This window comes from Pteropus medius, unplaced genomic scaffold (genome assembly GCF_902729225.1).
Source record: "Pteropus medius unplaced genomic scaffold, Ma_sr-lr_union100, whole genome shotgun sequence".
Classification (NCBI taxonomy): domain Eukaryota; kingdom Metazoa; phylum Chordata; class Mammalia; order Chiroptera; family Pteropodidae; genus Pteropus; species Pteropus medius.
The window spans coordinates 1,252,005-1,273,174 of NW_024348082.1; the positions used below are offsets into that span (position 1 = coordinate 1,252,005).

Below are 21,170 nucleotides of genomic sequence, written 5' to 3' on the forward strand. Positions count from 1 at the left end.
AAAAAAAAAAAAAAAATGCAGAGAAAAAAGAAGGAAGAAAGTTAAAATCCATGTATTTCAGTGCTCATTAATATGATTTTGGTTACCATGTTTTCATGTGTATGTGTAAGTATGTGTAATCATAGCATTTCTTACATATTTATTTTGAGAATTTTTTTAAAACACATTTTTTTCTGTTTTTGAACTCCAATTGCCAGCTTCCCATTCCCTTTTCAATATACCAATATTAACAATGATATTTTTTCTTTCATACCTTTATATCTACCATACATCTATATCTACTATCTATATTATGTACACACACACACGCGTATACAGGCACCAGAGATATATATAGCATTGGAGGCTATGAGACTGTCATTGTTATTTGTTAAAATAGGATACTATTCTCTATACTCATCTGTATCTTCCTATTCTCAGATAACACTACATGATAGAACTCTTTTAAGTCAGTTTTGTAAATGTAATTATTCTTTTTAATGGTGCCTAATATGTCATCTGTATTTCTAGCCTTACTCATGCCTGAAAGAGAGTTTAAGTGGTCTTTGCGTTAGGACTTTTAGAAAAGTGTGGTGATTTAAAAGAAGTATGGATTTGTTAGAGATGGAGCAGTAATAGTGTGGAGTTTTCAAACAATTCTTGCTGTTTAACCACAATATCTTTGGTATTTTTATTGGACAACCTCAAGCTTATTTAAATATTTGAGGAGTACATTATCCAATCTGCACTTTTTATGTGACTCACTTTAAAAAAATTATTGGACTTTTATCTGAGTTGGGAATGCATTTTTGATTATACATTCCCTTTGCATTAATCTTTCCACTTTCTCCTCCAAATGTGTTGTAGTGTTGACCAATAAAATGAAATTTGTTCTTAGAAAATCTGCTTCAAATACAATGGAAACCTTGGTTTTTTCAAGTGAAGTTTTGTCCATTTATCATTATGTACTGATGCATTTATTTTATGAGCTAGATCCCCAAAGGAGGGATTTCTCAGCTAAAGTGTATATGAACTTTTTTTTGAAGTATAAGTTGTATACAGTGAAATGCTCAGATCTTAAGTATATAGTTCGGTTAATTTTAGCAACTGCGTACATTCATGTAACTACACTCCCTATCAAGAAACAGGACTTTTGAAGCATCCCAAAAGGTTCTCTCATTCCTCTTCCCAAGCAGTACCCCATACCTGGTGCCAAAGGAACTACCGATCTGATTTCTATTACCAGATTATTTTTGCCTATTTTTGTACAGTTTCATATAAATGAGCGGAAATGTACATACATTTTTGTACCTACATTTTTTTCATTCAGCATAATGTTTTTGGGGAGTCACCCATGATGTTTTATGTATCATCTTTATACTCCTTTCTATGGCTTTATAATATTTTATTATATAACCATGGTTTGTTTATCCATTCTCCTATTGATTGACATCTGGCTGTTTCTAGTTTAAGGCTATGAAGAATAAATATGCTGTGAACATTTTTGTAATAGGCTTTTTTAGATATATTTTCATTTCTCTTGGATAAATTACTAGGAATGGTATTGCTGGGTCATGGAGTAGATGTATGGATAATATTTTAAGAAACTGCCAGATAATTTTTCAAAGAGGTTATAGTATCTTACCTTTCAACAGCAGCAGTATATGAGAGTTTCAATTGCTCCACATCCTCTCCAATAATTTATATTAAAGTTCTTTAATTTTACCCTTTCTGAATGTATAGTAAGATCTCATCGTGCTTTTAATTTGCATTTTTCTGATGACCAATAATATTGGGTACTTTTTCATGTTCTATTGGACAATCTTATGCATTCTCTTTAAAAATGTCTTTTAAAGCTTTTGCCCAATCGTTTAATTTGGTTGTTTCTTCATATTTTTGATAATAAGATATCTTTATTCTAGATATAAAGCCTCTATCAAATATATGTTTTAAAGATCTGTGGCTTGCCTACTTATTTTTTTCACAGTATCTTTTAATCAATAGATATATCTAATTTTGATGAAGTCTAATTTATCATTTTTTATATATACAAATTTTCTATGTACTCTAAGAAATCTTTCCCTGTCTTAAAATTGCTAAAATATGCTGCTATATTTTTTATAGTAGCTTTATAGTTTTAATATGTTTAGGTCTGGGCTCCATCTTGAATTAATTTTTGTCCTTTTTTTCTCATACAGATATCCAATTATGTGAAAATCCACTTGTTGAAAAATTTCCTTTTCCACTGAATTACTTGTCAAAAATCAGTTGACTTTCATCCTTATCAAATATCATTTGACTGTGTATATGTGGGTCTATTTCTGGGCTCCATTCTTTTTCATTGATCTCTTTTATGTCCTCACACTCTTTCGTTGGTCTGTGTGCTTGTTTTTCTGCCAATACCATACTGTTTTTATTACTGTAGCTTTGTAGTATAATTTGAAGTCAGGGAGTGTGGTACCTCCAGCATTGTTATTTTTTCTCAGGGTTGCTTTGGCTGTTCAGGGTCTTTTGTGGTGCCATACAAATCTGATTTTTTTGTTCTATTTCTTTGAAAAATGCTGTTGAGATTTTGATGGGGATTGCATTAAATCTGTATCTTGCTTTGGGTAACATGGTCATTTTAACTATGTTGCTTCTTCCAATCCATGAACATGGAGTATCTTTACATATCTTTGTGTCTTTTTCAGTTCCTTTTAATACTGTTTTATAGTTTTCGGAGTTTAGGTTCTTTACATCTTTTATTTATTCCTAGATATTTTATTCTTTTTGTTGCAGTTGCAAAAGGAATTGTTTTTTATTTCTTTTTCTTAAATTTTATTGTTAGCGTATAGGAACACCATGGATTTTTCTACGTTGATTTTGTATCCTGCAATTTTACTGTATTTGTTTATTGTTTCTAATAGTTTTAGAGTGGAGTCTTTAGTTTTTTCTATAGAGAATCATGTTGTCTGCAAAAAGTGAGAGACTTCTTCATTCTCAATTCGATGCCTTTTATTTCTTTCTCTTGCCTGAGTGCTCTAACTAGGACTTCCAACACCATATCGAATTAGAATGGTGAGAATGGGCAGCCTTGTTTTATTACTGATCTTACAGGAAAAGCTTTCAGTTTTTCACCATTGAATATATTAGCTGAGGGTGTCAATGGGGTATTTAAGTCCCCTACTATAATTGTGTTTTTATCATTTTCTTCCTTTAGTTTTCTTAGTAGTTGCTTTATGTATTTGGTGCTCCTGTGTTGGATGCATATAAATAAGTGTTATATGGTCTTGATGTATTGACCCCTTTATCATTATAAAATTTCCATCTTTGTCTCTTGTTTCCTTTTTTTATCTTGAAATCTGTTTTATGAGATATAAGTATGGCTGCACTGCTTTCCTCTAAATGCCATTTGCTTGGAGTATCATTTTTCACCCTTTCACTTTGAGTCTATGCTTATTCTTGAAGCCGAGATGTGTCTCCTGAAGGCAGCATATGGTTGGGTTTGGTTTTTGATCCAGCCCACCACTCTGTACCTTTTAATTTGGGTGAGTTCAGTCCATTTGAATTTAGAGTGATTATTGATATACAAGGATTTTCTATAGCTGTTTTATCCTTTGTTTTCTGGTAGAGCTCTGTGTCTCCATTCTTTTACCTTGTGTTTCTGTCTGTTATTTTAGTTTAGTGGTATTCTATGATTTTTTTCCCCTCTGTTTTCTCTTTTTTATATATATATATTATTTACCTCAGTTCTAGATTTGTGTGTGTGGTTACTATTAATTTTATGCAAAAAGAAAGTTTCATGTACACAGTAGTCCTTTTTTTTTTTTTTTACTGATTGCATCATTTACCTCTGCAAGTTCAGTCTTTTACCCCTCCCCTTTTAGTGTCACAAATTATCCCTTCTTATTCTGTGAGTTTATTTTTAAATTCTCTTCTTTTTTTTCAATGTTTTTATCTCCTTTAACCTTTATGTTATCTTTAAGTGTTTAATACCTTATTCTGAACAAGGGTTGCAATTTCCTGCTTCTGCCTGTTAGTCATCTAGCTCATGTTTTTGTATTCTTTTGTCTTTGTTTCAGGTTGAAGAACACCTTTCAGTATTTTCTGTAATGCAGGTCTTGTGATGGTAAATACCCTCAGCTTCTGTATATCTGGAAAAGTCTTTATTTCTCCTTCATATCTAAAAGATACCTTTGCTGGAGATATTATTCTTAGCTGATGATTTCTCTTTAAATAATTTGAATATTTTATTCCAGTTTCTCCTGTCTTGTAGGGTTTCTACTAAAAAAACAAAAAACCTGATGATAATCTAATGGTATTTCCTTTATAGGTTAGTGTCATCTTTTTCCTAGCTGCCTTAAGAATTCTTTTTTTGTCATTAATTTTGACAGTTTTAATATAATGTGTCTTGGAGAAGGATGTTTTGGATTGAGATAATTAGGTGTTCTATGAGCTTCTTGGATTCGAGCATCCATTTCTCTCCATAGGTTTAGGAAGTTCTCATCAATTATTTATTTGAATAGACTCTCTGTTCCCTTCTCTTTTTTTTTTTTTTTACTCGATTTCCTCTCTTCTTCCACCTGAGTCATTTCTAGATTTCTATCTTCTGTCACTAATTCTTTACTCCATCTGGACTATTCTTTTTCCTAAGCTTATTAGTTATTCTTCACCTTTTTTATTGAGTTCTTCAGCTTCAGATTTTTTTTTTTTTGGTTCTTTTTCTGATAGTTTCAATCTCTTTTGCAAAGTACTCCTTTTGTTTGTTGATTTTTATATCTGTTTGTTGATAGCCTTTCTCAGTTTTCTTGTATCTCATTGATTTTTTTGAGAACTGCAATCTTGAATTTTCTGTCACTTAAATCATATTCTTCCGTGTCTTTAACTTTATTTTCTGGAGGTTTTTCATTTTCTTTTTGAATTTTCTTGTTATCTTGGTTATTCATTGTGCTTTATGGATTATTCATCTGCCTGGCTATTTGTAGAAATGAAAACTGCTTTTTTAAGAATTTAATACTTGTTAAGCAGATTGATAAGTAGAGGTCTTTTTAATGTTACTTTCCAGAAAGTGGCACTGAAGCTCCAAGTTTGTTTGTTTGTTTCTCTCTCTTACCTGCACTTCTGGGGCTTCTGGGATCTCTGTGGGTCAGTGTAAATATTGGCAGCAACACAAATATATCTCAGTTAGGTCCTGGTTAAATAAATTATGGTACATAGTACTAAAAGACAAAATATTCCACAACTGTTAAAATAATGAAGAAACTACTCTGTATGTACTAATGTGGGACAGTCTCTAAGATATAAAGTTAAGTGAAAAGCAAAAGATATAAAATACTGAGACAAGTCTGCTACTATTTATATATAGATTAATAAATAATTATTTACAAGTATGTAAAATATTTCTATGAACATGCTGAGCAGTGGATGACATGGGTGCTTCTTCTAGGGAGGATAAGTAGATGGCGTAGAACAAAGATGAGAGGGCAATTCTTTTACTGTCTACCATTTTTTGTCTTCTGAATTTTGAACTATTTAAATGAATTATCTATTCAAAACAATGAAAAATGTTTCCAAAATTGTAACAAAGTAAAAATATCTTGTTAAAATATCTAGCTTGTAGTTATAATACTGCTACTAAAATCTAAAATTGGTTTGTCTTCCTTCTAATTCTATTTGAAGTTTGCCTCCTTTCTGTTGACAGTAAAAACAAAACAAAATATTTGACCCTTTTATAGGTGCTGCTCAGTAACTGTTTAACAAGTCCCCCACTTCCACCTTGCTCATTTTTGTTTTAAAGCTCCAGAGGCCAGATAGTTTTAGAAAAAGTATTTTTTAAATTCTATCACTCAAATATATGTCTGACTGCATATGTCTTTAAATGTTTAATTGTATGTGATATATAAAGAAGTGATTGGAAAACAATTTTAGTGAACTTCAATTTTAAGGATTTGGGGGAAAATGACCAAAAAGCTGAAAGTGTAATGATAGTCTTATTTTCTCTTTCAGATATTAAGCACCGCCGAATACCAATCTTATTCTTTGCAAACAAAATGGATCTTAGAGATGCAGTGACATCTGTAAAAGTGTCTCAACTGCTGTGTTTAGAGAACATCAAAGATAAGCCATGGCATATTTGGTAAAGTTTTAGATTTACTTTTTATTTTATCATTCTGAAAAAGTCTCAAAGCTTCAGTGTTTCTTTTCCAAGCTCATTATTTAAGTGACCTAACATGGTAGGATATAAGCTAAGGATCTCATTTTATAGAATGTGGAGTTGCAGGTATTCATGAACATATTACTGTTAAAACCTTTTTACATCTTTTTGCGGTAGAATAGCATAAACAACTCTTTAAAAGAATAACTTACACAGCTCATTTATGCACCCAACTTCAACTGCATTGATTTCTTTCTGCACAATGAATCAGCCAACCACAGTCCTGTCTCGGGGCATTTGCACTTGTTACTCCCTTTGTCTGAATCATTTTCCAAAATAATTTTCCTGGCTTGCTATTGCACTTCCTTCAGGAGAGAGACCTCTTCTAATAGCTCTCTAAAACATCACCATATCTTACCCAGCCTCATTTTTTCCTCACTTTGCTTTGTTTTGCTTTTGCCATATGCCCTCTTTTTTCCCCCTTTGTTTTATAATCAATTTTTACATCAGTACATTAGAACCATGAGAACTGGGATTTTATTGGTTTTGTTCATGCTGTAATCCTTGGAATAGTAGTAGTACAGGATACTTAGTAGGTTCATAATAATGTGTGTTTATATTAATAAGTAGAAATAGAAATAAAATCTTATTTGGACATACTAATAAGGTTGAACTCAAATAATTAGTGTCTGAAATTATTATACATTCTTTGGAAAGCCATTTCTAATTAATATATTTAATTCCAGTGTGCCTTTTTGCCACAATAGACCAATGAGAATAAACAGAAGTTATATATAAGATAGTATTTTAGTGCCTACCACTACCTTATTTAAAGCTGTCTCTGTTCAACCATCTATCTCCCACTGCTGCATGATTTCCTTGGCTTGCCAGTTTTCTCCTTTTTTGTAAGACAGTATCTGTGAAGAAAGGCTGAACACAGAGACAGAGAAATCCGCTGCCTCCAGAAGGAGAAACAATATGAAGCATAGTGGTAGTAGAGCTCAGAGAACTTTAAAAGCTAACCTTGGTACTGGAAGAGTGATAATATAAAAGAGCTTAAAAAAGCCCTTGGAACTCCTCAGTACTTCAGGCCTCCAGCACCTCTACCCAGGAATGAAACACTGCATGTCTCAAGTAAAATCCTCCTTCCTTTGGAATCAGAAAAAAAGTCAGTGTTTACTACATGATTCTTGAGTTTGCATTTGAAGTTCTGTGGTATTGGTAAAGAGAGGAGGGATTTAGAGTAGAAAAATATCTTAAGATGGAACCTTTGCATTTTTCTACATCATTTAGGTAAATCGTATCTAAATTGATAACATATAAAATAGAATGACTTTTAATTTTTGCATTGTAGTAAGTATTGTGAGTACTTTAATAGAAAATACAACATTCAAACACATGGGCCTAATTAATAAAAGATTGTCCTAACTTTAATTTTGAAGTAGAAGTTAATTTTGCAAATGGAGAAAATATCTTCTTAAAATAATTAGCGATTGAATTTTATCAAATTTATTTATTCAGTTGTGACATCTAAATATTTTTCAGTGAAAGAAAAAATAATGTCCTGATGTTATAAAAGATGTAGAATATTCTGTTTTCTGTATAACTTATAGAAAAATGCCAAGTAATTCTTTTATATTGGTCTATAATTTTGAATTCTCCTTAATTCAAACTAGACATCTCGCTAAGTTCAATTAGTGCTTCATTTGTTAAATTTTTATTTTTTTGTAATGTTTTTTAAAGCATGTATAAAATTGAAAATGCATTTATCTTTTTCCACTTTTAGAGATAAAGGTAATGCACAATGATAAAGGAACGTTACTGTATAGTTTCGACCATTATACTAAACGTATAGTCACCTCTGATTTTTAAGATCTGATTGCAGTATTTTGTTCTTCTTATGTGTTCTTTGACTCAGTCCCTGGCATTATACATATATGTTTTTGTTTATTTACTATCTTGTGAAGGAGACAGATAATAAAACAGGTGAATAGATATATAAAATGTCAGCTGGGAGGGTAAAGAAAAAGAAAGGATAATAAGATAAACAATAATGACACATACTACCTCTCAGATCTAATTGAAGTCAGGGAGCAATGCACGCAAAGGTTTGGAGGAATAGCTTTCCAGATGGAGAGGCAAGTGAGAGGCTCTTGGTTGAGAATGTGCCTGGTGTATTTCAGGAATTGCAAGAAGTCCAGGCTGATTGGAACAGAGATATCTGTGGGGTAATTTGTAGGGGATGAGGCCACTGAGAAATAACCAGGCGCCATATCACAGAGGGCCTTGTAGGACATGGTGAAGACTTTGGCTTTTATTTAGTTACAAGTCTGATGATTTATTTGGAAGGAAAGGTGGAATTGAAACACTTTGGAATTATTAGGAAAAGATGCAGGGTTTTTAGTAGGGTAATGACAGTCCTCCATCAAAGGGGAAGGATTTCTTCGTTGTATTAGTTATTTGATACTGTAATCTTGTTTGGAGCTATAGTTAAGTGATAAAATCAATACATTGATTTTTTTGATAAAAGTATTTCAGTTACTCATGTTTTGCTATTGATATAGATAATCCATAGTTTTCTTTAAGTAATTGTATATCATGCTGTTTGTTATATCTTCCTATTTTAAAATATTGTGATGAGTCACATTCTTAGTCTAATAAGTAATTCCTTAGAAGTAATTTTTGTTTTGAATGGAATCAAATTAACTCTTTAGATAATTTAGTACATTTTAAAATCATGTTTTAGCACACTAAAAGGAACCCTAATCATTCAGAAAATCTAATTATGGATACTAATTGCTATTACGTGATCAGTAACATGTTATGAGAAACTATTAGTCTTTGTCTTGGAAAAAATTGTTTGATACTCTAAAAATCCTTTGCATTTTATTTTAGTTTATATAACTTAATTATGATTATAGAATATCACAATGAGAATTTAAGTTTACTTTCTTAAGAATGGAAAGACCATGAAAAGGCCCTGTTTCAGGTATTTAATTCTCATAATAACTATATGAGGTCAATGGTAATATTCCCCCATTGTACAGATGTTAAGACACAAGAGTTAAACTATCCAGGTTCCTGAAGACAATAAGCATAAAACTATTTTTGAAAGCTACCGATATATATTTTTTTATTCTACCAGTTTACCAAGGTTATAATTATAGGTTTATACACTATAGATATCAAATTCCATTTCAAATAAAGTCACTCTATCTTATGGCTAAATTACCACCTAAGTCAAACAATTCTAATCAATAAATAAATGCAGTTGAGTCATTGGGGCTGGGAAAAATAAGATGGTAGACTCTATAAAACTTTTCCACCACTGCAAAAATAACTCAAAGTATATGTTTTGTTAATATCAGTCTGAGTAATATTCCTAGAATAACTTATTAGTGCTATACTTTTCCAAATGTCATACAAATTATGTCAATACAAATATCAGTACAAAGTATGAATAATTTTCTCATGTCTTGTTCCTGAACACTCAGACTTTTGTTTCCCATGTATATTCTATTTCAGTGCTTAACCACTTTTGATCATATGTGTTACTAGAATATATTAATTTGCCATGTGGCAAAATTATAATTATTTATTCTTATAGTTCTATGATGTAATGAAATGGGTATGTTTCTTATGGATTTTATTTCAGTGCTAGCGATGCCATAAAAGGAGAAGGATTGCAAGAAGGTGTAGACTGGCTTCAAGGTATATCACAAAATACTGTGTATCTTCAACCCTTATTTCCTTTCCAATCACATTTTTCTTTCTTTTTTTGAACATTTATTTTTATTATATCATTGCTTTTTTCCCTCTTGTTTCCATTTATTTCTGCTGTCAGAAAAAACAATACAGTAAGTATCTAATACCTTGCATTTAATACAATCAATATACATGACAACTCTAGAAAAATATTTTTAATTTATAGCAAGAAATTTCTATCAGATCTAGTATTAGCATATTTGAAGGTTGGAGCAAAATTTAGGTCCACCGTCACTAACTAAAAAATAAATCTATATGGCATGTATTGTAAGAATCACAGTGTACTCCATATATATATATTCATTTATATATAACATGTTTACACAACTTTTAACATTCATCTAATATTGTAAATACTGGTATTATATTAATGTTTTGTATATTGCAGTTCTATTATTTATCAAAATGACTATCATAGGTTTGTAGTTTGTAGATTCTCACTATATCAGGAAATAAATTAAGATATATCGTTTTCCCTGAGGTTACATTGTCTACTATTCACAGGAATGGCTTGAAACCCAGTGACCCACACAGAGCAGAAGATGTGAATGAAACTGTAGGTTCTTCTTATTATGAGACCCTGAGGGTCAGGCAGAAAAATTTCCTTTCGTGAGCAGAACAACTGAAGATCATTCCTATTAAAAATTTTCCTGCTCTGAATGTGGGTGAATAACAAGATATTATAAATTCAAATTTTAGTCTTGTGGCTATCAATTTAATTTCTTCTACACGTACCTTTTTTATCTTCTCCATCTTTATTGAAATAGACAATGCTTGCATTTACATTGTACAATTCAGTGAGGTTTTTTTCTCAATTATAGTTGGCCTACAATAATATACCAATTTCAGTTGTATAGCATAGTGATCAGAGATCCACATAACTTGCAAAGTGATTGCCCTCCTAAATCTAGTACCCCTCTTCCCCTTTACATATTTATTACATTATTAGCCATCTTCCCCATGTGAACTCTACATCTCCATGTCTATTCTGCAACTGTCCATTTGTACCCCTTAGTCCCTTCGCCTTTTTACCCCTAACCCTCCTCCTATCTAGTATCCCTCTAAATATTCTCTATCTATAAGTTTATTTCTTCTTTTGTTGTTTTGTTGTTGATTATGTTCTTTAGATTCCACATGTACGTGAAATCATGTGATATTTGTCTTTCTCTATCTGACCCATTTCACTCAGAGTAATACCCTCTGGGTCCATCAAGGCAATATCTTTTTCCATCCCCTTTTAGTCTGTGTGTGTCTTTTAATCTGAAATGAATCTCTTTGTAGGCAGCATACATAGGAATCTTGTTTTCTTATCCATTCAGGTACTCTATCTTTTGGTTGGAGCACTTAATTCTATCCCATTGAGGTACTTTTTGATAGGAATGTAGTTATTACCATCCTTTATTCCTGTTTTTGACATATGTTTTTTTCTTCTTAAAAAAGTCTCTCCAACATTTCCTGTAATACTGGCTTGGTGATGATAAATTCCTTTAGCTTATTTTTGTCTGGAAAGCTCTTTATCTGTCCTTCAATTCTAAATGATAGCGTTGCTGGATAAAGTATTCTTGGTTGTAGATCCTGGGTTTTCATCACTTTGAATATTTTGTGCCAAGCCCTTTTGTCCTGCATAGTTCTTTTGAGAAATCAGCTTCCAGCTTTATGGGTGCTCCCATGTAGGTAACTAACTGCTTTTCTCTTGCTGCTTTTAAGATTCTCTCTTTGTATTTAACCTTTGGCATTTTAATTATGATGTGTCTTGGTGTGGGCCTCTTTGGGTTCCTGGTTTTTGGGACTCTTTGAGCTTCCTGGGGTTTTATGTCTATTTCCTTCACCAGGTTAGGGAAGTTTTCTATCATTATTTCTTCGAATAGCTCTTCAACTTCTTGTTTTCCTTCAGGTACCCCTATGACACGGATTTTTACCTTTAATAGTGTCTCATAGGCTCCTTGAATTATTATTATAGTCTTGGCTTCTTTTTTCTTGCCATTCTGATTGAATGTCCTTGGCTTTCCCATCCTCTATTTAGGTCATTCGACCCTCTTCTTTATTCATTTTGTTTATTTCATTTAATATACTTCTCATCTCAGATAATGTGTTCTTCGTTTCTGACTGGTTCCTTTTTATAATTTCCATTTCCATTTTTTTTTTTATCTCTTTGTTAAAATTCTCACTGAATGTATCTATACTTCCTATAAGTTCATTGAGCATCTGTATAACCAGTTTCGAACTCCACATCTGTTAGATTGCTTTACTCCATTATTTCTGGATCTCTGTTCTGTTCTCTCATATGGGTTCTGCTTCTTTGTCTTTCCACTTTGGCCGCCTTTCTGTGTCTGTTTCTATGTTCTAAGCAAAGCTCTTAAGTCTCCAGTCTTATTAGTGCAGCTTTGTGTGTCCAGTAGCACAGTCCTGAGAGGGGTTCAGCTGCAGGCTAGATTTATCCCCAGTCTGTGCCCCTCCGGGGCCACCTGTTAAGATTCAGCAAGCAATCGACAGAAGCTGTGCTAATAGTTGCCTCAATTGGCCACACCAGAAACCAAGGCCAGCTGCCAGCAGTGTCTCTGTGCTGCTCAGCAAGGGCACCTGACTCCCCAGGACACACCTAGATGTGCCTTGAGTGGGGCTGTTGGTTGGGGGAGGCAGAGTTTCAGGGAATCCTCTGGGCTGAGTGACCTCTGTTATACTGTTTGATTATTTGTCTGCTATGGCAGTGCTGAGTTCGCACACTGGAAGTGGGGGAGGGCTCAACAAAGTAACAATGGATACCGCCAGCACTTCTGTACAGAGCGAGTCTCCCCTTGGCCCTCACTCCGACAACTCAGTGTCCCCCTGTAAGTCCCTGGTGCCACTTGTGCAGCTCAACCAGCACTGGTGCTCAGAGCAAGCAGGTCCATCGCCATGAAAATCCGCTCACAGATGTGGCCCCTTTAAGAGGCATCTGCTGTCGCAGCCTCCTTCTCACTCAGCTGCTCAGGACAGGGCAGCCCTGCGTCCATGCCTCGTCCTACCTTCTGCCATTGCAGGGTGATTTTTTAGTTCTCTCCCTTAGTCGTATGGCTTGTTCATATAGATCCCAGGCAATTTTCCTTGCTGTTTGCTTGTTTTTTCTGTCACAACTTTTATTTGGTTGCCAAAGGTATGAACAGAGCCTCTATCATCTATGCCATATTTTTTCCCTCCTCTATACTTACCTTTTAATGCCAGTTATATGTGATTTTTTTCTCCTCTGCATATCATGGTGGATCTAAGAGTAGCCTGCTTGCTCATACAAAGACATAATATTTCTTTGATTCAGAGCACTAAAGGTACACCTGAAATATTTTTGTTATTAGTAAAATATGGTATTTTAGCAACTTCACAGACTATTTCTCTTTTATATTTATGTAGTCATTATATTTACCATTAAACTGCAAAGAACATTTTAGTTGTATTTTACAATTAAGTGAAACTTAATCGAGAACCTCTAGTGGTTCTCAGAAGAACTACTGGAATTTTTCTGTAAATATACCATCTTAGTTTCTTAGACTGTGGTAAAGAAGTGGTCAAAGTTAAGGGACTGATTTCCGCATGAAACATAGGTTACAGAGGTGCATTTCAGAGAAGACACTGAAAACATTTCAGCCTTGATTTATTATTTTACAAGTGCTTATTGTTGCTCACGGTAAAGATATAGCATGGATGGAAATCCTTCTATTGCTCATAATAAAGTGATTCATAATATCAACTAAAGATAGGTTGATAGTAACCTGGATTTTCAGTTGTAGTTCTTTTTTTCTGTGGGGGGAGGTATTTTTGGTTTTATTTTAACTGTAACAATGAGGCCACTAGGTGTCAGTAACAGTCCAACTTCACAACAGTGCCACTTGCCAACTCTGGTCTTGTTACCTAACCTTTGTTTCTTTGACTTTTCTGATCCATTCTTTGCTTCTTAGCTCCCAATCTTTGTAAGGAGGATACTTTATTAGAAATACTTTTGTGCCCTTGTGTTGCCATATTATTTTATAAAGCTTTACAATAGTTCTCTGCAAGTAAGTATAGCATCCCCATTTTATGTAAGCAGCATGGAATAGTAGTTAAACAGTACTTGGGCTTTTGAATCTGGCAGATTCATTCTACTAATTATTAACTAAAATCTCTTGTGAGGATGATTTTATTCAACTACAAAATTAAAAAATAAAATATCAAAAATTACTATACAGATTAAGCGAAACACTAAGTTAAAGTACCTATCATAAGTAAACATTCAATAAATGTTAAATTTACCCTTTTTCCTAACTACTCTATTTAACAGAGAAGGAAACTTAGTACGTAGATTAAAAAGTGTATCCGTTTGGTTTTGAATAGGAAATCCTTTTTCACGTTTCCTATGTAATAGTAAATAGTTTACATTTTGATGCCCCCATCTCTCTAGATTTGAAAAGTGGTAAAAATCTATTTTACAAAATAGGTAGCAATATGTAGGAAACTAGTCTGTGCCTGTAACCAATTCATTAGCCAGAGGTTTTTATGTAAATCTGTGAAAGGTGTTCTATGCTTATATCTCTGCATTTTGCTTCCAGAATTCTGAAATTTCCTTGCATGATAAATCAGAAGCCTTTGGACCAATTTAATCTTATTATTTTAAGTTTAAGGTTGAAAAAATTTAGGTAAAATATTAAAATGACACATTTTGTGCCATGATTTCATTATCTTTTGAAAGGTTCCCAATAATTACCTATGTATTACAGCCCAAAGATAAGAACTCCCTGAGTATACCATGAAGTACTTTTTTGAAAACCAACAGAGAATATACAGAAACCATTGCAGAGGTATAAATGGTTTATATTTATAAAAGTGATACATTTATAAAAGAAATTATCCCACGTGACTAATGAAACTTGCTCATTTTATCACTTTATCTGTATGAGAAAAGTTAATGCTTCCAGGTTTTAATACGACTTATAAACTATGCACATGGTGTTCTAATGAAAACTATAGGACCTAAAGGTATTAACATCAGAGATTTACAAGGAAATGGCTTAGCTAAATACACGAGAATAACGAAGAGTGTGTTTGACAAGCCTAACACACATACCGAAATTCCAGTTAGCTTTACAGTGTTCACTCGTGTATGAGAAGATGGCAACGGATCACCAGGCATTTGAGGACCAACACATTATGAACTGTGAAACATAAGCAAACCAAAAAAAGCAGTTTAGAAGTGGAATTTATTTAGGGAGAACATTTCAAAAAACTAGTAGAGTATACTGAAGAAGATAAGAGAAGGTATTACTTTCATGAATATACCAGGATACTGCTTGAAAGAAGAAAGAAATAAGTTGCTGGAAAATAATAGAATGGTGGAAATGGAAAACTCAATGAAAAGAAGGTAAATAGAGGCAATACCTCAAAAAGCAGAGCAAAAAGACAAAGAATAGAAAAATAGGAAAGTAAAGAAAGTATGGGATCATATTTAGGAAGCCCAATGTCCAAATAAAAGGAATTTCAGGAAGAGAAGAGAGAAGTAGAGGGGAGGAAATCATCAAATAAATCATCAAACAGTATTTTCCAGAACTGAATCATGAGTTTGTAGTTGAAAGACCACTTGAGAGCCTAATGAAGTAGAGAAAATATTCCTACCAAGGCGCATCATTATTAAAATTCAGTACTGAAGACAATGGAAGATTTTACAAGCTTTCTGAGAAGAAGAAAAGAGGTTTCATGTAAAAGATTAGAAAACAGAGTAGCATGAGACTTTTCAACAGCAGCACCTAGAAGCTGTAAGATATTTGGGCAATGCCTGGAACAGTTCAAGGAAGACGTAACAGAATTATTCTCAGGCATTGTCAGTGTATTGTGACTATAGAATTAAGACATCTTAAGCCATGTAGAGTCTCAAGAATTCACTATACCTTTTACTAAGATTGCCACTAGGAGATGTACTATTCAAAAACAAGGGAATAAAAAATAAAGGGATATGAAACAGGAAAACTAGCACAAGAGAGTGGTGGAAGGAATCCCCAGGATGATATGGAGAGTCTAGAATGATAGTTAAAGGTCTCATAAGAAAATAACTGGGCAAGCATAAAGAACAACTGATCTAGATTAGAGAGTTTTGGAAGACTCTAGTGGAGAGTTCTTTAAGAACGTGAAATTGATAGTCTATATAATGTGCTTCATAATAATAAGGGTTTAAACATTGTGAGAGTAGTGGGATTGAAGTAGTATTAGGTACATTTAAAAAAAAAAAAAAACTAAGCAAGGCCGGATTGGGGATGAGGAAAAATTAACTCTAGGGAAAACAAAATGTAGTTGAAGACAGGAAAAGTAACTGGAGTATACCACCTGTCTGAACTCTGTGTAGCATTTAAAGCCATCATATTGATAATGACTACAATGTTAGGAGAATTGGAGTGTTGGAAGCATTATGAGGGTTGCAGAGAGCAGCACAGAAATGCATAAGAGCTGAAGCCTCATTAAATGGAAAGGACTGATATTTCAACAACTAGTAATAAAAGTGTATTATGCAGAGATACAAAGGTACTCACCTAAAGGGGGGTTAGTTGGAAGTAGTTGCCTATGAAAAGAGAAAGAGGAGATGAAGCAAGGGACTTCTGTATTTTATACAAGCTCTGCAGAACTAATTGACTAATTATATGCATGTATAACTTTGACAAAAATAAAAACTAGTATCAATTGTGCTTTAAAAAAATGGGTGTGTGCATGTGTTTCTACCATGTTCTTACAGATTTGTTTCAGATTACATTAGAAAATAGATTTTTGCCCTGTAGAGACTGATAATTTCTTGTTTATTTTTTATCAGATCAGATCCAGGCTGTGAAGACATGAAAAGATAATATTTGGAAATGTCAACAATTGTCAAATCGTGGAATATATCTTAAGGCAAACTGAATACTTTAAAATTTTTAAAAGATGTTTGTGCATCTAAGAATATAATAATTTGCTTTTACGGACTCTAAATGAGCTTTATAAGAACATAGGACTTCAGGTATGTTAATCTGGCCATTAATTTTATGAAAACTAAATCCTCAGAAAGGCTCCCCAGAATTATTAGCTTCTTGGTAAAGGTCTACATTTTATTGTAATGAGAATGTTTAAAGTCAGTTAAAATTCATCTCGATATCTCCTCATGAATTATGATACCTTTAATGTATTTTATTTTTTTAATTGTCTTCTGAAAGTTTAGTTTGCGGTACGACTTTGCAGTATAATTGTGCTTATGAAAAAGAACTTTAAATCTTTATAAGGGACCATGGGTAATTAATGTATATTAGATTTTTAGTATATGTCACCATCAATAAAACATAAAATATAATGTACCAACTAGTGTACTTTGTTTATGCTGAAAAGAATAATGCTGTGTTAATATGGTGTTTGGTGTTTTTACTGTCAAGCATTTGTAAGTTATCTGAAACCAAGTTATACTGAATTTGCTTACCCAGCGAATCTATATTGAACAGCTCTATACCTGTACTAGTCTAGCATTATCCTACACAGTGGTGATACAAGATAAATAAGACATTTCTTATCCTCAGACAACTTAAAATTTAATGAGGGCGAATTTGAGAACATTTTCATACATTGTATCTAATTCTGTTTCATTGGCTGAATGGAAATATTGACCTGAAGATTAAGAATTATAAAAATGAATTGTGTGATTCTTCAATAATTGTTATAACTGACTTTTTTCCTTCAAAATGCTACCAGTTTACCATAGTACTTTGTTAAAATAGATTGTAACTGGCCAAACAATGTTTTTTTCTGAGCATAAACTGCTACATAAATGTTCTTTAAGATTTTAGACATATCTTGGTTGTCTACTGTATGCAAATTGTTATTCTCACAATTTAAAGATCACTTACAATTGTGAACTCAAAATAGAAACTTTGAGTTTAAAGTAACCATTTGGAAACAGTGTTTAGAACAATGGTGTCAGTTCTAAAAAACATAGCATATAAAGAAAATGTAATATACAATATGTGATATCTTAAACATCCTTAGCTGTGAAATGATAAAAACAGAAAGTAAAAGGTAAATGAGTAATAAAGATGTGTTATAGTAACTGCAGTAGTGGCATGTTTCAGAGATTTGAATAAAATAATTTAAAAACTACAGTAAAAATTCTATAATCCAGTTTCTCATAGCCAAGAAGTCCCAGTGATTTATAATTTAACAAATTGAAAGTTATCCAGACTATTTCAGTGGTCCAGCGTTTTAAGCTAGCTTGCCAGCTTCTCATTAAATGTTTTGATGAGGATAAAAACTGAGACTCATTAATCGAGAATTGACTCACATATGAAAAGGACATGATGAAAACACTGAATGTCATTTAACAAAAAACTGGTATGCTGTAACTATTTTAGGAGGATGGAGAAAGGGGTGTTTAAGAGAATTCAGATCCTCATCTACCATACGATAATAATAATAATAATAGTTATCATTATGTGATCACTATATTTTGAGCAAGATATTATTATTAGACATGTGATTTTATGTCATTTAATCCTTACACTAACCTTATATGGTAGGTTCTATTATTTGTTTTACAGACAAGAAAACTGAGGCCTAAAAAAGTTAAGTAATTTGCTAAAGGTCACAGAGCTAATAAATGGTGGTACTGGGATTCAGAACCAAACAATCTGTTTCAAATTGATGATTCAAGAGTCAGGAGTATTGCACATATTAGAGATATAGAAGTATCTGCCATAAGAATAGCTAAAAGGGTTGAAAAGACTCTCACTGGGGAGTGAGATCAGGCTGGGTAGGGGAGAGGTCAGAGATAAAGGACAACTATTTTTAAGTCTATTAACACTTCGAATTTTAAATTTTGAATGATAAATATACTCAAAACTATTGTGCTATTAAGTTAATTAGTATTCTACAAACTACAGTGACTCATACCTATGCAGATATTTAGAAGAAAGAGAATACTTTCTCTTTTATTTTCATGAACTCCAAATCTAGTTTATATTCTGTAGAAGCAAGTTGGGCAACAATAGTCACAGGATGCCATATAAGTGTGTTTAAGCTGAGGTTATTGCATTTTATTTAACACATGCAATTAAAATTTATTGCATTAAAACTCAAGCAGGTATTTTTTTTATGTTTAGACATCACTGTGTTATAAAGTTTAATTCATTGAGCTCTACATTTCAATATAACACCTCATAAAGTGTTCAAAACATCCTATTGTACATTTTGCATTTATGTGACCCTATTTATATGTAGCCCTATTCAACCTGTGCTTTGTAAATCACAAAAAGGCTGAGTTTTATATATTTACTTTTCATCTATAAGTTGTCTGCTAAAAATTATGAGTTGCCTCCTGATTTCTTAGGGTTTTTTTTTCTTTTGGAATTTTTGGCACACCATGTTGGAATTTCCATGCATATATGCAGATACTCTTGCAAAAAGGGCAGATACATCCTACATGCAACTCTGGTACATTTAAAATACTGTAGCATTTTAATGGACTTTGTACATATTTTCTGCTTTCTGGTTATTCCTCTTCTTAATTTAAAAGAATAAACCGATTGAAAGTTCACTTAAATGGATGTTAAAATAAGTTTGTTTCTGTGGCTGAAAAATACTGTAATGATTGAGAAATGGTTATTGTATTTAATTGACTGTTTCAGATAACTTACTTATTCCATTTTCATAGTGAATCTTTGTAATTAAGGATGATCCTGCAGGGGTTTGCAAGAGACTGCCTCAGGACCATTATTCTTCTTCCTTCTGATCACTCGATTTTAATGCCACAGTTGGAGGCTTCATCAATGTGTGTTCAACTTTTTTCTGGTGATTTAGAATAAACCAAGAAGTGCAAATTAAATACTCTCCATGTTTCAAGTCACTAAGTAATGCTAGATAGTGGTCATACAGGAATCGTAGGTATTTTGAAAATAAAATTTGGTTAGAAATATAGTAGTAATTCTTCAATGAACATTGGGGTACATAAATCTTTACAGATAAATAATTTCAGATATGGGGATAGATATCCATAAGAGGAATTGCTGGGTCATATGGTAATTCTAAATTTTTTTGAGGAAACTTTATACTGTTTTCCATAATAGCTGTACCGATTTATATTCCCACCAGCAATATATGAGGTACCTTTTCCCCAAAAACCTCTCTAACACTTGTTATTACTTGTCTTGTTGATAATAGCCATTCTTACAGGTGTGAGATGGTATCTCATTGTGGTTTTGATTTGCACTTCCCTAATAGCTAGTGATGTTGAGCATCTTTTCATATGTTTGTTGGCGATTGTATGTCTTCTTGGGAGAAGTGTCTGTTTAGGTCCTCTGCTCATTTATTAATTGGATTGTTTGGGGGTGGTCGTTTTTGTTGTTATAGAGTTGCGTGAGTTCTTTGTATATTTTGGATATTAGGTCCTTATCGGAGACTTTGCTTGCAAATGTATTTTCCCATTTGGGTGGTTGTCTCTTTACCTTGTTGACAGTTTCTTTTGCTGTGCAGAAGCTTTTTAGTTTGATGTAGTCCCATTAATTTATTTTTGCTTTTACTTCCCTTGCCTTTGAGGTCAAATTCATAAAATCTCCTCTAAATCAAAAGATCATGGGTTTAGTAGCTATGTTTTCTTATATGCAATTTATTGTTTCAGGTCTTATATTTAGGTCTTTGATCCATTTTGAGTTCATTTTGGTGTATGATGACAGATAGCCTACTTTTATTCTTTTGTATGTGGCTTTCCAGTTTTTTCAGCACCGTTTATCAAAGAGGTTTTCTTTTCTCCATTGTATGTTTTTGGCTCCTTTGTCAAAAAGTATTTGCCCACAGATACGGGGATTTATTTCTGGGCGCTCTACTCTGTTCCATTGGTCTGTGTGTCTCTTTTTCTGCCAATACCATGCTATTTTGATTATTGTCACTTCGTAGTATGATTTCAAGTCAGGCACTGTGATACCTCCAGTTTTGTTATTTTTTCTCAGGATTGCTTTGGCTGTTCGGGGTCTTTTGTGCTTCCATACAGATCTGATGATTTTGGTTCTATTTTTAAAATGTCAATGGGATTTTTTATGGGGATTGCTTTAAATCTGTATATTGCTTTGAGTAGTATAGCCTTTTTAACTATGTTTATTTTTCCAATCCATGAACACAGAATATCTTTCCATTTCTTTGTGTCTTCTTCAATTCCTTTAATAATGTCTTATAGTTTTCAGTGTTTAGGTCCTTCACATGCTTCGTTAAGTTTATTCCTAGGTATTTTATTCTTTTTGTTTCAATTGCAAAAGAATTTTTTTTTTCATTTCTTTTTCTGAAATTTCATTGTTAG

At 32.8% G+C, this 21,170-nt stretch overlaps 1 protein-coding gene across 4 annotated transcripts in view; it reads left to right on the forward strand.

Moving 5' to 3' along the window:
• ARL6 (ARF like GTPase 6) overlaps window positions 1–19,701 on the forward strand; it is a 37,760-nt gene extending 18,059 nt beyond the window's left edge. For 2 of the 4 annotated variants that reach the window (XM_039879098.1, XM_039879097.1), the window contains 3 exons: window positions 5,965–6,094; window positions 9,768–9,823; window positions 16,677–19,701. In XM_039879098.1, the coding sequence (XP_039735032.1) occupies window positions 5,965–6,094; window positions 9,768–9,823; window positions 16,677–16,702 (212 nt within the window). In that variant the 3' untranslated portion in view covers window positions 16,703–19,701. Of the gene's footprint in view, window positions 1–5,964; window positions 6,095–9,767; window positions 9,824–14,601; window positions 14,683–16,676 lie in introns of all 4 variants that reach the window. The other 2 variants (XR_005656384.1, XM_039879099.1) reach the window with 2 other exon arrangements.
• Window positions 19,702–21,170: the final 1,469 nt, after the last annotated feature.